This window comes from Aristolochia californica, unplaced genomic scaffold (assembly GCF_029961685.1).
Source record: "Aristolochia californica isolate CCGP_79_NKW_82.1479 unplaced genomic scaffold, dmAriCali1.0.hap1 SCAF_5, whole genome shotgun sequence".
Classification (NCBI taxonomy): domain Eukaryota; kingdom Viridiplantae; phylum Streptophyta; class Magnoliopsida; order Piperales; family Aristolochiaceae; genus Aristolochia; species Aristolochia californica.
In genome coordinates this window covers 2,407,438-2,423,101 of record NW_027182214.1, presented here as the reverse complement: position 1 = coordinate 2,423,101, position 15,664 = coordinate 2,407,438, and the positions used below count along the sequence as shown (strand labels likewise).

Sequence of the window (15,664 nt, the reverse complement as noted above, 5' to 3'; positions counted from 1 at the left end):
ATCCTTCTTCCACGTGGCATACCCGTTCCATCTGTGCGCCTCATTCTGCTTACGTGGATTTAGTGGGCAGGTTTGATCTACTGGTGCCTGCATGGATTTTTTATTTTTTGGTTCCGGAAATGTCATTTCTAGATGCTAGGGAAAATAATTTCCGGCGATTTTGTTGCTCAGAGAATTGGAGACAAAAAAAATGGCACTATTTCTCAACTGAAAAACAGGGACAATAAAAGGGAGAATTACAGCTAACATACATCATTCTTTTTCTTTTCCTATTTTTTCAGGCAAATGAGCCATGGAAAATTACACATTCGTCACTTCCATGAAGGAACCATTTTCAATTACAAAATCAGTACCATACTTACCCATCATGATTGAAGTTTTCATCAATTTTCCTGCATCAGGAAAATCCTTGTGTTGCATCAGAATCGCTTCTACAGATGAAACAGAAAAATCATTCACTATTGGAGACTCCCCATCTTTGTGTAAGAGCAACACTTCTTCAAACCCTCCATCAAAAATCTCAGCATCGGCCCCATAACACCTCTTGGAAGCTTTAAACAAAATTGTTTCTTTCAAATACTCCAGTGTTTCTTCCTCATTCCAACCTTCTGCCATAAATGCTTGCTGGAGGTTGCCCCAATCATCCTGATTGGCTGCATTCTTCCAACATTCTTCCAATAGGATCTTGGTTTTTTTACGGAAAGAGGAGCTGGTCCATGCAAAGACATCAAAAGCTCGTAGACAGAGATCTCTATTTTTGCTATTGAGACACAATGTGATCAACTTTTCTGGAGTGAGAAGCTTATTAGCTTGGTGTTGTTCATAACCAGGGCAAAGTTTTACAATTTCCTCCTGCATGAAACACATCAAATTTTAAAAATTAACTTCTGTTACATCATGGGAAACAAATTGAAATGTGATAAGTAGGATGCCGAATCTTAGCTGAAGAAGTTAAAAAAGTAACTTAATGTTCTAAAACAAATACTGGACCTGCAATTTCAGGATATACAAATCAGCCTCAATGCGCCTAACTTTGATCTCAAAACCAGCTTCACCACCTGTGAAGCAAAAACCTGCTATCAAAATATGGCACATGAAATAGCAAAAGCTCAGGTGGAGGAATTCAATCTATTTTCTTTCACCATTCTTAATTGGAGACATACTGAATTGATAGGGTAGATGGCCTTCATATTAGAAAAATGAGTAGTAGATTATGTTATTTAATATTTATGATCATATTTTCTATTTGATTTTGCAGCAAGAGCAACTCCTACGACTGTCCATAGACAGATAAAGAACCATCAATTTGGAAAGACAATGCAGTCATTTTATTCTATAAAAAACCAAAAATATTTTATTAGCAATGTGGAGAAAACCAACATGGAGCAGTAATTTAAAACATTAATGAAAAGGCTGTGATGGTGTTACTTTAGCTCCTTGCGTTTTGTCAGTTTTTTTTTAAGTTACAAGAGAGAAACTCTGAGAGGTATAAAGGGTAAAAAGATTACTATTGGAATTTTCAGCTTATTTTAAATCTCAACACTATGTGGCCCTACTTAAAACCATAGGCATAAAAAGTGGAACCCCATTGTTGATTTATGTTTGCAATTCTGGAGAAGTTCATTGAAAATTATGCAAATCTTTGTCCAGTGAAGAGAAGGCAAGACCTATAATAAGAGAAAAGAAACTTCAAAATAGTTGACTCAAACCTGCCACTGCTGCTATCTTGGAGAGATTAAGCAAACGCTTCCGATCTGCTAGAGACTGCGGTTCAGATCCTGAGCATTCAGATTCTGATCCTTCATCAGTAGCTAAAGCAGAGGCATCTTGAGAAAGAGCTAATGCATGAAGACTTTCCGAAGCACTTGCAAAACTGTTTAAGTATAATTCATGAAGCCATAGTAATTCCTTGTGCTGCTTCAGAAAAATACTAAGTTCATCCTGGAACTCTTCTCCAAGCCTAAGGAGCTTAGAATGCTGCCACATTTCATACAACTGCTTGAATACAAAGTAACTGAACCCTCCTCTGGGCCCCATGCTCTCTCGCTGCACCACATGGACATATATTAGATAACTTGTTTCAAATAAATCAAGAAGGAATTTTGGCCATAACTGATTATTGAACTAAAACTTCTGATACGTACAAAGAATAGGAAACAAATAAACAGATCATATTCTAATCACAAAGTTATTGATCTTGATCCTTAAAGGCGTTGTATCGATACTTGCATTAAAGGATAGTTTTGTCTTTTGATCCTCTCTCGTAGTTCTCTAATTGGCCGAATTCTAGAGAGGGGCATGGTTTATGGTATAACTGAAGAGAGGGGCATCCTGATCTGACTACAGACTATATTCATTAAGTGTTATAAAGGAGTTAAGGAGTTGTGCTTAACCACTGACCACGAGAATGCCTTCTCTACAACGACTCTCCTTCTCTTCCTATTAATTATCTCTTCTTACAATTGTCAAGACAAGAAAAACAGCAGAACAAGACAGCAGTCCACATAGATTGGCAAGGACACCAGAACTGTTTACATATCCAGATTAGGTGCAAAAAGGCTTTCCACACAACTAAAATTTACCATAAGGGTTCGAAGCAATCCTGCGTCATTAAGGTCATAGCAAATGTTCCACAAAGTCTGATAGCCTTCATGCCTCCTGGCAATGGATAGCAAAGATTCAGAAAGCTCTCTAAGACACTTTGCTTTTAACTCGACTGCATCTTCAGTGCTTTTGTCAAAATCCTGCAAGATAAAAAACATAAAAAAATTTACTTTTACAGAAACAAAAATAACTTCTTTTTTATAAAGGAAACAAAAATAACTTTGACTTGTAAAAAAAAGTTACAGGTAAAACTTCTTTCCATACAGTGCAAAAGGAATATTATATTCATTGAAGTCGAAATTTAAGTGGCCTACTTGTTTAAGCTAAAACATATAATGGAGCTTACAGTGTACTTTATGATTTATTCCTTTTTATTTTACAAATTTTCAATTGAACTAATATAATCCATGAATTGCTCTTAGTATATGAATTATGCAAAACTGTTATTTTCCTCTAGAATAATTTTTCACGAGTCATTGTCACAATTTTAGATACCTATACTAAAATCTAAATGTGTCATGTACTAGAGTATCCATACTCAAATTTGGGTACCAGATTTCTGAACTATCCAACAATTTGGTAACACCCACATTCAAATTCGAATTCAATAAACTATAGGAAATTCAACTATTTCAGGTGGCCTAGGAATTACTCCTAGCATAAGTAAGATACATTAAAACAAAATTATAACATTTTATTACTTCAAGTAAAAACCATTAGATATATTTAAGATGAGTAAATTTAAATATTGAAGAACCAATTGTTTAATCAGTTTAGAAATAATAAACCAGCCTGAAAATGACTCTTCATCTTAGGTATAAACTCAAAGAGAAACAAAACTTGTGCCCCTGAAAATATCAAGTGAGAAGACAATACGGTTACCAGTGAAGTGAAACAAAAAGAACAAGCTGACCTGGCATCTGACTTCAACAAAACCTTTAACTTGCTGATATAAGGCGTCAAAGAGTACATCTCTCCTCTCTCTATACTCCTCTACTAACAGTTTGTGCTCCTCTCCCCTTTCAATCTGTGCAGTTATAGCGCCACTATAAGTCTCCAATAACACATCTGTCAACATTTCCAAATGTGAATATAACTCCAATCGCATAGATAAATCAATTCCTGTTGCATCTTTAATCAGCTGAAGAAGGAAAGAAGCTAAAGCCCACAGCCCAGATCGCACAACTGGTTGACAGTACCAGGGAGTCAAGCCTTCTGGGGATGGATACCAAGTATGGTGCACATTTTTGTAATTCATTGCAGCACGGATTAGCATGGTTGAACCTTCTGAGATTTCACAGGCTCTTTGAATCTGAATCAATAATGGTTGATCTCCTCTGACTATGTATTGCAGATTATTATATAAGCAGCGGTATAATTCCTCTACTTCAGAAACTTTACTATAAAATACTTCAACATTGTCACGATCCATAAGTAGGACAGTATTTCTGCGGGATTTCTCACCAACAATCTGGATCAAGTCCCAAAGGGGTCCTGCCATATCCTTTGGCGGGCTAGAGTAAGATAGGTCTTCCCTGCCTGACTGATTGTGGGTCCGATGGTTCTGCAGCTCCCTCAGTTCAATCATGCCAGCAAGTTTCTCTCCATGCTCCATGATAGCTTGCAAAGAATGTCCTAACAATGGTAATTAAAAATTTGAGCTTAGAATAAATAAATCCTGAAAAGATATTTTTAAAGAATTAAATATAACTATTCTGTTCAGATGTCAGCTTAGACCATCCTGCTGTGCATTAAAAAGTTGACAAAAGAATAATATCAAATAACGACAAAGACGAAGACCTTTTCTCAAACTATAGAAACAAAACAGGGGATAAACTTGCCCGGCTACCACTTTGAAAAAGAAATAGAATGATAAAAAAAAAGTTCAAATAACAAAAGATACAGACAATTGTAAAACGGGGAGAGGAAGCATACGCTGTGAAGCACGAAGTTCCTCATGGCATTTGGACAAAGCTAGAAACTGGAGATATTTTTTATGCTTTTTCTCTTTATCCAGAAGTTGTGTTGACACAACGGCCATAGCGCCAATCTCAGGTCCTCTAGTAGTGGTCCAATGTTTAGCTAATGTGTCAATAATTGATTTGCTCGCACGGGCAAAAACATTTGTTTCTCCATCCTTCTCAAAGGACCCACAATTCTTCAGTTTCTCAAATGACCCATCAACAAGTCCATTCAACAGAAAATCATGAAAGAGTCTACCAAGTAGAGCTTCTGATTCTTCATCTTGAGGAGTACGCTGGGTTCCAGTAGAAAAGGCTGCCCTTTGTCTGTTTCCAGCATCCCAAGCTTCAGAACTGACCCTTCTAGGGGCTATATTTGCTCCAAAAGCAAGACTTCTTTTCTCTTCTTCTGCAGCTCCTTCTTTCAAGCTCCCTTTACGTGACAGGCTTCTTTCAGGCGGCTCAACACCACCAAATAAAACTGCTTTTTCAGGTATAGCCCAGATTCCTGCTTTTGCAGTTAGAACAACCCAACCTCCGTCTTCATTGTCATCTGCAGAAGGTAAAACTGAAGCATCAAGAACATTGCCAGCATCATACGGTAAATCGAACTGATACAATCGTGTGGCTCCCCTCCAATAATGAGTGACAGTAGCAGTCCCATCTGGAGAAAGTACAATGGTGGACCCTGATGGTTTACCTCCAACTCTAAGTCTCATTGAAAACAAAAAGGTCACATCCTCCACTCTAGCCTTTGGGATGATGACTTGGATTGGAGCTTTCTTCTCCAGAGCCCTTTCTGGCGCACACTCTGTTTTGCACAACATTGTAAGAAGTGAGTACTGAGTGTAGCTTGAACTGCTTACTCGGTCTTTACAGAAGGTTGCTACTAGAACAGTCAACTCCTTCCCTCGACTGTCAACCTGCAAATCAAGAAGCCAAATGTGCTTTTGGCCAGCTAGATCCTTCTTAATACCTAAATCACCATCAGTACCAACAATTTCATGGGCCCATAGCCTTGAAACATTTAAATTACGGGTAAACTGGACTTCCCAACACTGAATCTCATGATTGGTCAACAGAAAGAACTGTCTCTTAGATTCCTCAGAGGCTTTAAACTCGTTAAAACACCAGATAAGGGACCTTGCATACCCCATAGTCATAAAAGTATGGTCACTAGTTTTAGAAACATTGGATCTAGCAGGAAACACCTGACCAACCTTTTCCCTATGAATTCCAGACAAAGTGCAACGAAATTGCCACAATTCACCATTGGAACGACAAGCGAGTGCAATACATTCAAAAGGGGACCCTGGGATAGGAGAAGCAATCAAGGAGCTAAAGGCACTTGGTTCAGCCAAAATCCCACTTGCAGTCAAGCTAATTTGTGAGTGCAAGTTTTTTGTAGGTTTTGGCAGATCAATAACTGGAGTATTCACATTTATGGAGTAAACATCAGGCCAATATATCACAGCTTCAGTTTTTTGGTTACAGATAACCACCCCCACAGAATCATTGGCCTTATCAATACCATCCCATTTGATTACAGAGATCATCCAGCTGTTACTTGACCAAGAATTTGTATCAATACCTCCACTTGCTATGAATGAAGGGATTTTGAGTGTAACACATTTCTTTGAAACTGAGGATGAAAAAACACTCCATAGGAAAAGCTGGTCTCCACATATCATCCACGCTATTGATGTTCCTCTGTCTAGGCCACCAGAAAGCCCTTCGTCATCTGCAACATAAGATACATGAGAAAAACACAAATTGTGAGAGTTGAATTATATAAGATATCTCAAGACTAATTTAACCAACCTGGAGCAGTTTTCTGCAGAAATTCTGCCTGTGCATCACGAACTATTTGAGGAAACTCTTCAACATATACAGGATCTAGTTGATCTGCTTCATTTCCTCTTACAGACTTTTTTGCTGGTGGAATTCTGATTAAGCACCAAAAAAAGGATATTATGACCATCAAATTCAGACAGAAAATGAAGTTTTTATTGAACTAGTCCCCAATTTGTGGATCTATGTGAAGTTTTAGGATTAGATGGTTTGGAGAAGAGAGAAAAAGAGAAGGTAAATGACTACGAGGCAGAAAGAGTTGCCACAGAATTGGAGAAGAAGAAGTTCAAGGTGATAAAACAAGATCAAGGGACTGACGGAATAGTCCATACATCCACAAGAGAGAGCGTAGCTCTCTGGTTTCACGGCGAAACGAAACACACAAAGATCAATCCAAAATTGTTTCCGTTGGGGATTTTCCCCCTTTCATTAAGTATTTATCCTTTAGGTTTTCCTATTAAAAAATGGCCCATGGGCCCAAGACAATACCCACTCATCCCATTAAGCCTAATCAAATAACCCTATATACATATCCCAAATTATACAACAATTATGAATATAAATTACATTTAATATACATTTTAACATATCGTAACATCCCCCCTCAAATTGATGATGGTGAGTCAACCAGCAACAATTTGCCAACCAAAAAATTATGTCAGGATTGAGACAATGCTTTGGTGAAGACATCGGCCACTTGAAGATCCGAATAAATGTACGGTAGAGATATTACCCGGCGCTCCAAAGTGTCACGGATGGAGTGACAGTTAACCTCAATATGCTTGGTACACTCATGAAAAACCGGATTGGCTGCAATCTGTATAGCACTTGTATTATCTGCATGAAGCGGTTTAGAGGAAGGCTGAGGAAACTGGAGCTCAGCAAGAAGACCACGGAGCCAAATAACTTCCGAACACGCAGTAGACATAGCACGATACTCAGCCTCGGTAGATGACTTGGACACTCGATCTTGTTTCTTACATTTCCAAGAAATCAGTGCATCGCCTAAAAACATATACCAGCCTGTAGTAGAGAGACGGGTATCGGGGCACCCTGCCCAATCAGCATCACTGTAGGCAACTAGATGTAGCGCGGAACCAGAAGGAAAGAATAAACCACGAGCAGGAGAGCCGCGCAGATAGCGGATGATGCGCTGAACGGCCGCAAGATGAAGGTATCGAGGAGATGCCATAAACTGACTGACCTTATGAACAACAAAGGAAATGTCCGGGCGAGTAGTAGTCAAGTAGATGAGACTCCCGACTAGTCGTCGATAGATAGTCGGATCATCAAGGAGAGTCCCTTCATCTTTCCGATATTTGACATTGACCTCCATAGGGGTAGCCACCGAAGATGTGTCCTCCAACCCAGCGAGTCTGATAAGATCTTGAATATACTTATGTTGGTTTAAGAAAATACCTTTGAGTGTGTGATGGACCTCCAGCCCTAAGAAGTAGGTGAGGCGTCCAAGATCCTTCATATGAAAAGTGGCATGCAACACTGTATGAAGCGTGGTAATCAGTCCAGAGTCAATGCCAGTAATGATGATGTCATCCACAAAAACCAAGAGAATGACCATGCCTGCAACAGACTTATGATAAAAGAGGGAGGAATCATACTGACTTTGGGTAAACCGGTGGAGGATAAGGGTGCTACGAAATTTCTTAAACCAAGCCCAAGGGGCTTGTTTAAGCCCATACAAAGGACGTCGTAGCTTGCAGACGTGATCAGGAGAGGATGTAGACATACCCGAGGGAAGCTTCATATAGACATCTTCCTGCAGATCACCGTGGAGAAAGGCATTCTTCACATCCATCTGATGCAATGGCCAAGATTGAGAGGCTGCAATGGCTAAGATAGTACGGACTGTGGTCATCTTGGCAACTGGGGCAAAAGTTTCGTCATAATCAATCCCATATTCTTACATGTTCCCAGGGCCACGAGGCGGGCTCTGTACCAATCCAACGATCCATCGGAACGCAGTTTGACAGAGAAGACCCACTTACTTCCAAGAGGCCGAATAGTGGGAGGGCAAGCCACAGTGTCCCAAGTGTGATTCTCCTCTAGCGCTTGTACTTCAGTTTGGATGGCCTTTTGCCAACACGCATGGGTGATAGCCTGTTTATATCCAAAAGGAATGGAAATAGAAGACAAAGTAGCTACCAGAGATACAGGGGAGGGAAAACCATACCGGTCAAGAGGGTGAGAACTACATGAGGATCTGCGAAGATGGAGGGGAGCAGGAGCAGAGGGACGATCAGAAGCAAGCGCTAGGTCAAAAGGAGAAGAGGGCAACGAAGTAGTGGGTTGAGGCTCATCAAAGCTCGACAAACTAGACAAAGAGGTAGACGGAAGTGTAACTTGAGAGGGAAAGAAATATTGGTTTTCAAAGAAGACCACATTTCGAGAAACACGGACTCGACGCGCCTGAGGATCATAGCAAACATAACCCTTTTGAGAACTGGCATACCCAAGAAATGCACACATAACGGATTGAGCTGTAAGTTTTTGTCGTTCATGATCAGGTAAATGCACAAAAAAAACACAACCGAACGTCCGAAGATTTGTGTAGGACGGAGAATAACCAAGTAATTTAACAAAGGGAGAGATATGATGCAAGACAGGCGAGGGCAGGCGGTTAATTAAATGGACGGAGGTAGAGAGAGTTTCACACCAAAACCTAGGAGGAACGGATGATTCAATGAGAAGGGTGCGGACCATATCAAGAAGGTGACGATTTTTGCGCTCAGCAACACCATTTTGTTGGGTTGTCGAGGGACAAGAACGTTGAGAGATAAGGTCTTTGTTTTGAAGAAATTCTTGGAATTCTGTCGACATGTACTCGCCTCTAGAGTCAGAGCGGAGTACTTTAAGGTGAGCGGAGAACTGGGTTTCAACTTAAAAAAAACGACAAAAACGTCAGACTTAGCTCGTAGGAAGTAGACCCAGGTAAATCGACTAAAGTCATCAATAAAGGTGACAAAGTACTTAATGTGTGCATGCAAGGTAACGGGAGCAATTCCCCAAACATCACTATGAATAAGGTCAAAGCAGTGGGAGGCATGCGAGGCATGATGCGGAAATGATAGAGTTTTACTTTTGCCAAGTTTACATGATGAACAGTCAAAAGACGTGTCACGAGAAGTACAATCTTGATTGCCTCATAAACCCAATTTAAATAATGTACGAAGTACAGCCGAGTTTGGGTGGCCTAGACGTCTATGCCACAACTTAGGGCCAGATCCAACAACATTACAAGCAAAAGAAAGTACAGGAAAACGTGGAATAACAGTGGATAGAAAGACTTTAAGTGGAAATAGCCTGCCCACTTTAGGCCCCTTCGCAATCACCTTCCCCGACGCTTGATCCAGCACAACACAGCCAAAGCGAGAAAACTGAACATTACAGTTTTTTATCAACCAATTGACCAACAGACAAAAGGTTTGTTGACAGGTCAGGAGACACAAAGACATCAGCTAAAGATGGAGAGAGATCACCAACAGCACTGATAGGCAGAGTGCTGCCATCAGCAGTGTTGATGTGCAGATTGCCATCATACTTTCGGACATTCGAAAGAGATACCACATTGTTGGTCATGTGGTTAGAGGCACCAGAATCAAAATACCATGGTTGAGTAGAAAGAATTTGTTTACTTGAGATACCAAAAGTAGAAAAGGCAGAAATGATCATCTGTTGTACCATTTCAGGAGTCAGAGTGGTGGAACTGGCAGGTGCTGGTGGAACAGGAATGATAGGGACCGAAACGGCAGGCAGCAATGTGGCAGAACTAGATGTACAGGTGGATGCATGATAAGCTGTAGGCTTCCTCTGTGAGGTCGTGTAGGGCAAACGGTGATGTGATAACCCGGCTTCTTACAGTAGCTACAGAATAGAACCAACTTCTTGGGGCAATCCCGAACAAAGTGACCATAAGCCTTGCAGTGGAAGCACTGAACAGAACTGGTGTCCCGACCCTGAGGCCTTCCTTGTGCTACATAAGCTACAGGAGCCGAGAGATCAGCCTGAACGCGAGGTTCCATGCCAGCCTAAGTAGTAAGGCGCTGCTCCTCCCAGAGAAGTTCACTCAAACAGGCATCTAGGGACGGCACCGGATGACGATTCATCAGATGTGATCGAGCAATCTCAAACTCAGGACGAAGCTTCATCAAGAATTGATCCCGTTTATTGGTGTCATGGACAGCTTGCACAGCAGAGAGAGCAGCAGCAGGGACATCCTCGTAAACAATGTCAGTGTAGTCAGCCCATAGATTTTGGAAGCCCGAGAAATATTCTTCAATCGAACGATTGCCTTGGGTGAAATTTGCAAGTTCATATTCAACTTGAAATCAACGGGCCGTGCTGGTTTGATGATAAACCTTGTGGAGGTAATTCCACATATCGGCGGCAGTTTTGTAGGGCCTCAAATTTGGGACTAGGTGAGGCTCAAGAGATCGAAGTATCCAAGTCATGACTCTAGCATCCATGATGATCCATTTTGACAATGCATCAGCATCGCCAGGTGCCAGATCTCCAATCAATATGACCCCATAAACCTCTTCCCTGAACAAATAACCGGAATTGAAATTCCCAAGTACCGTAGTTCTTGCCCGTGAACCGAATAGGAACGAAATCGGACTTATCTGCTGACATGATAAAATTGAATCTAGCAAAATTCCTGATGCACCCCCGCAGGATAAGAAATTCCAAATATACCCCCACTTTTCGGAAATTGCAAATAGACCCCTACACTTGCAGAAATCCAAGAGTTGCCCCCAGGTTAACAGAAATTCGAATTAGACCCCAAACTGTTAGAAATTCGAAAAATACCCTCGCACCTTCGGAAATTCCAAAATGGTCCCCCAAACTTTCAGAAATTGCAAAACGGCCCCCAAAGATTCTCAAATTGCAAAATGAACATATGCCAAATAATCACCCGAAACGAACGCGCGGGAGAAAAAAAAATCTTACTTTCGTTCCCCCTTCCGGCGAGTGTCCCGGTGAGAACCCCCGTCCCATTGTAGCTTCTCCGGCAACGAAACCACCGATGGAGCTTTTCCGACGACGGAACCACAACGTTTCTGAGCTCGGAGAATACTTTTCGACAACCCCTTTCGTTTCACCTTCCGGCGAGAACCCCCTTCTTGGCAACGGAACCTCCGTAACTCGTCCAGCAACGGAACCACCCGACAAGTATTTCCAATAGCGCCCGAAATCAATGCCGAAAGTGAAGAGAAAAAAAATGGTCGGACAACGCAGGTTGTCGGACAAAAAAATACGTCGGACTGTTACTCTTCAGAGCTCTGATACCATGATAAAACAAGATCAAGGGACTGACGGAACAGTCCAAACATCCACAAGAGAGAGCGTAGCTCTCTGGTTTCACGGCGAAACAAAACACACGAAGATCAATCCAAAATTCTTTCCATTGGGGATTTTCCCCCTTTCATTAAGTATTTATCCTTTAAGTCTTCCTGTTACAAAATGGCCCATGGGCCCAAGACAATACCCCCTCATCCCATTAAGCCTAATCAAATAACCCTATATACATATCCCAAATTATACAACAATTATGAATATAAATTACATTTAATATACATTTTAACATATCGTAACACAAGGTTGGGCTCAAAGCCCCTCTCTCCTTGATAATTTTCACTTAAGTACGGTATGAAGAAAAATCTGCTCCTCTCACTTATGAATTATAAGCTAACTCGTTAACTTATTCTAAGTACATAATGGCCATCTATATGAAGAAACAGAAAGACTATTAGATGAAACGTGTGAGAGGGACTGTTTTACAATTATACCCTCAGGGCCAACTACTAAAATGACCCTGCATTGAATTTCACAACAAGTTCAAATCGAATTAGGTTTTATACTATTTGATATAAATCAGAAATTGTAATGTATTACATACAGCCTACTTCTTGACAATAGAAAATACTTGTCATATTTATTTTATGAAAACTTAACATCCCTTTTTCTTTGTTTTCTGCTTTCTTACTACTATAATTTTTTTTATAAACAACCTGTCTAAACCAAACTTTTGTTGTTTTTGAAGATGAACGATAGACCAACAACTTGACCATGTTGAACCAAAAGGTGAACTATAAAAACCAAGCCTGTTCGATCTGAACTCTTTAGGAATCACAATTATGTATAAGAACCAATAATTTTACTACAACGAACCATGAACTTCATGAAATTCGGTTAAGCACATCATAGAAATGTTACAGGAAAAGAAGGCAACTGATTGCAGAAACTTATAAGAAGCCAACATAGAAACTTATAAGAAGCCAACATAGCGACAGTCTCATACCTCCAAAATCAAGAAATGGTACAGGTTAGCAATTAGGAATACACTTTCCTCCATATTTCCCTCAGGTGTAGTGATATAAGGGGATTCATTACCTCCCTGAAACATATCTTTTCTACCGCGCCTTTTATTACTTCCACTTTGTCTTCAATTTTTTAGGTGAATACAGCTACCACTGTTTAACAGCATCAAGGCCTTTTTGACAGTTAACTAAAAATTAGAGAACATGACGTAGTATGAAATTTAATTAATCAAATTCAAGTAAGTTGAATGTCCTTTTTAAGTTGCTCCCTCTTGTATATTTTCCTTTTTCTCATTTCTCCTCATTTTTGTTAGTTTGTCATAGAATCTTGCCTGCTTCTACATTCAGGGTCACCTAGATTACGGCCAGAAAATATTAGAGATGATTCCAGCATACACAAGTCCATCAACTAAATCTAATTGATTTGAAAATCATTTCTTCAATGAAAACTACAAGAACTTTAACAGGAGTTGCAAAGCACTATGACATTCAACCTTCTGAACATTTCTCAAAGTTAACAGAAACATACCAAATTACAATTTTTTACAATTCCGTTTTATAAAAACTAAAATGATACAAAATTAGCTCTCTTTTTTTTAACTATTTTCAAAAAGATTAAAAAGATTAAAAAAAAAATTCTTATTCTTTTTTTTTAGTGAAATGATATCGAATTCTTATTCTTAGAATACTTAAATCATCATGATTTGCATTTTAAGTCCTATCTATGAGGTTAACAACTTAAATAGCAGAAGCACACAAAATTCAAAGAATTAATATCTTCCCAAAAATGATGTCATTATGATTTACGCCATCCATCGAGAAACTGCAAGCTCTCCACAATCTAAATTGTACACTAAAAAAATAAAGTTTAGAAGCAGGAGAGAATCTTACTATGAAAGCAAAAACACAGCACAAAATGCCGCACATTATAACTACAGTTCAAGGACCCAACCCTCACGTTCAAATCTGAAAACACACCTCACCTAAAACCCTCTCAAACATCTCCAACGAAAAACATTTACGTCCACAGACCTAAAACCTGTCTACGATGATAAACAACAGGAATAAAAAATTGATAATAACATCTACCGCTCACCTGGCGAGAACAGAGAGTCTAGAAGCCCAAGGTGCAGGGGTTCCAGTACTGGGACGATTAGGGACAGGAGAAGCGAGTGAGCTGGACGATCTCTGGTTTTCTGCAAGCGGCGTCGAGGGAGAGCCCTGTCCAGGCGTTCCCTCGAGATTCCGATCTCTATGAGGACCGACATGAGGTTTTCTCCTCACGGCAGGAGAGAACATTGCTTGCAGATGAAAGAAACCACGAATTGAGCAGAGAGAAGAATCAACAAGGAACTGTTTCAGTGGGTTTTGTGGGATTTCTGTCCAGGGTTTAAGAGCGGGAGCGGGAGTGGGAGGGAAAATAAGCGTGGGTTTCTTTGTCGGAGCGGAAGGAAGTTGAAAATCATTTATATTTACGTTTTCACAATATTAAAATTTTAAATTAATAATTAATTACGGGTGGGCGAGTTTTTGGTTCTAGAGTTGAGTCTGCAACCCTCATCAAAACTTCTTTTTTAAAATGATGTTTTCAAATCATTTAAACCTCAAACTTATCTTCAACAAAATAATCCAAGACTCAAATCTAAATGTAATTTAAGTATTGTTTGTGTTAGGAATTAGACGCTTTAATTCAAAACTAACAAGAGCAATAATAATCGCAGAAGATGAAAAAAATAAGCACGAAAAAACACAAGAGTATAGGTTTGCCTCAAGGTGAGACTACGTCTTGTCTTTCGCCGCTATAATAATTCACTATGAAAAAAAAATAGTTTATAAGAGAAATCACACACACTCTATAGTTTTCTCTAACCCCTCTCAACCGCAACTGATGTTCCTTCTCGATGATGATAACCCTAACAACGGCGCCCCTAAATATAAAGAGAAAACTAAGGCAACCATAATACAAGAGTAAAATTTCCAAACTACCCAAAATGAAATAGCAATCAATATATAGTGGACCTAGCAAGGCCTCCACCCCCCTTCCAACCCCCACAATATGGCAAGTTTACCGCAAAGGTCAATTCGCATTCCGACTCAATGTAAACCGTTAATTAGGCTCACAACTTAATAGTTTGATTCCAACCACTTAATGAAATCCAAAATGAGATGAAAGAGTAATATTTATTTAGTCATAGCTTCATCCACATAGCAAAGTATTTGGATTCAACAATTGAGACATATGGTTAGTTTTTCCAATGCTTTTGTACATTGTAGAGCAATTATTCAATTACCAATACCTCCTTATAAGTCAATAAATATAGATTTTGTTACGCTAAACGGTATAAGCGAAGAATATTATGATAACGAATAAATAATTTAGGGTTTAGGGTTTAGAGTTTAAGAAAATATTATTTCTCTTGAACTAAATAAACTAAATACGTAGTTGACTCGATATTATCGTATAAGATTTTTATGATTATCTAAAGATTTTACAAAATTATTTTTAGGTTTTGAATTAAGTATTTGCATACCCATTTACCCTCAGCAGATGGGTAACCCTTCAATATTTTGAAGTAAATGGATACACATGTGAATAAGGTAATAGGGATGATGATAGAACTTGTTAAAGCAGAAAATTGATTCCATCCTTGCCGACGAGAGTTATTTGATGTAGATTTGCTGAGGAAGGTCATAAGAGAGAGGATACTTGTAGGAGATGGTTATGGTGTTTGAAACAGGGAATTGGAGAGAAATGAGTAGCAAGGACTTGAGGTTGAGAGTCTGAGAGCTTAGCCACAGGACTCGGAAGTATTAGTTTGGAGAGTGAATTCAAATTTCACCTCAGTAGGGAAAAATCACTTATCGGTGTCCAACCTACAGGAGGAAGTCTTTTTGCAACTTCCATGTCTC

The 15,664-nt window shown here is 39.5% G+C and overlaps 1 protein-coding gene across 1 annotated transcript; it reads right to left on the bottom strand.

Moving 5' to 3' along the window:
- Positions 1-55: 55 nt before the first annotated feature.
- Positions 56-14,163, bottom strand: LOC137966528 (nuclear pore complex protein NUP133). Its single transcript, XM_068813182.1, has 8 exons — positions 13,851-14,163; positions 6,387-6,511; positions 4,540-6,306; positions 3,518-4,239; positions 2,583-2,744; positions 1,710-2,046; positions 991-1,058; positions 56-852 (listed from the first exon to the last, which is right to left on the bottom strand). Exons 1-8 carry the CDS (start codon positions 14,051-14,053, stop codon positions 301-303), a joined length of 3,936 nt encoding a protein of 1,311 aa, XP_068669283.1. The 5' UTR covers positions 14,054-14,163; the 3' UTR covers positions 56-300.
- Positions 14,164-15,664: the final 1,501 nt, after the last annotated feature.

Excerpts from the sequence above, each read along its gene's own strand:
- LOC137966528 (XM_068813182.1), bottom strand. The coding sequence starts at position 14,053 with ATGTTCTCTCCTGCCGTGAGGAGAAAACCTCATGTCGGTCCTCATAGA. Across the intron at positions 6,307-6,386 it reads TCTGCAGAAAACTGCTCCAG|ATGACGAAGGGCTTTCTGGT; the intron begins GTTGGTTAAATT and ends CTTATGTTGCAG. Across the intron at positions 4,240-4,539 it reads GGAACTTCGTGCTTCACAGC|GACATTCTTTGCAAGCTATC; the intron begins GTATGCTTCCTC and ends TACCATTGTTAG.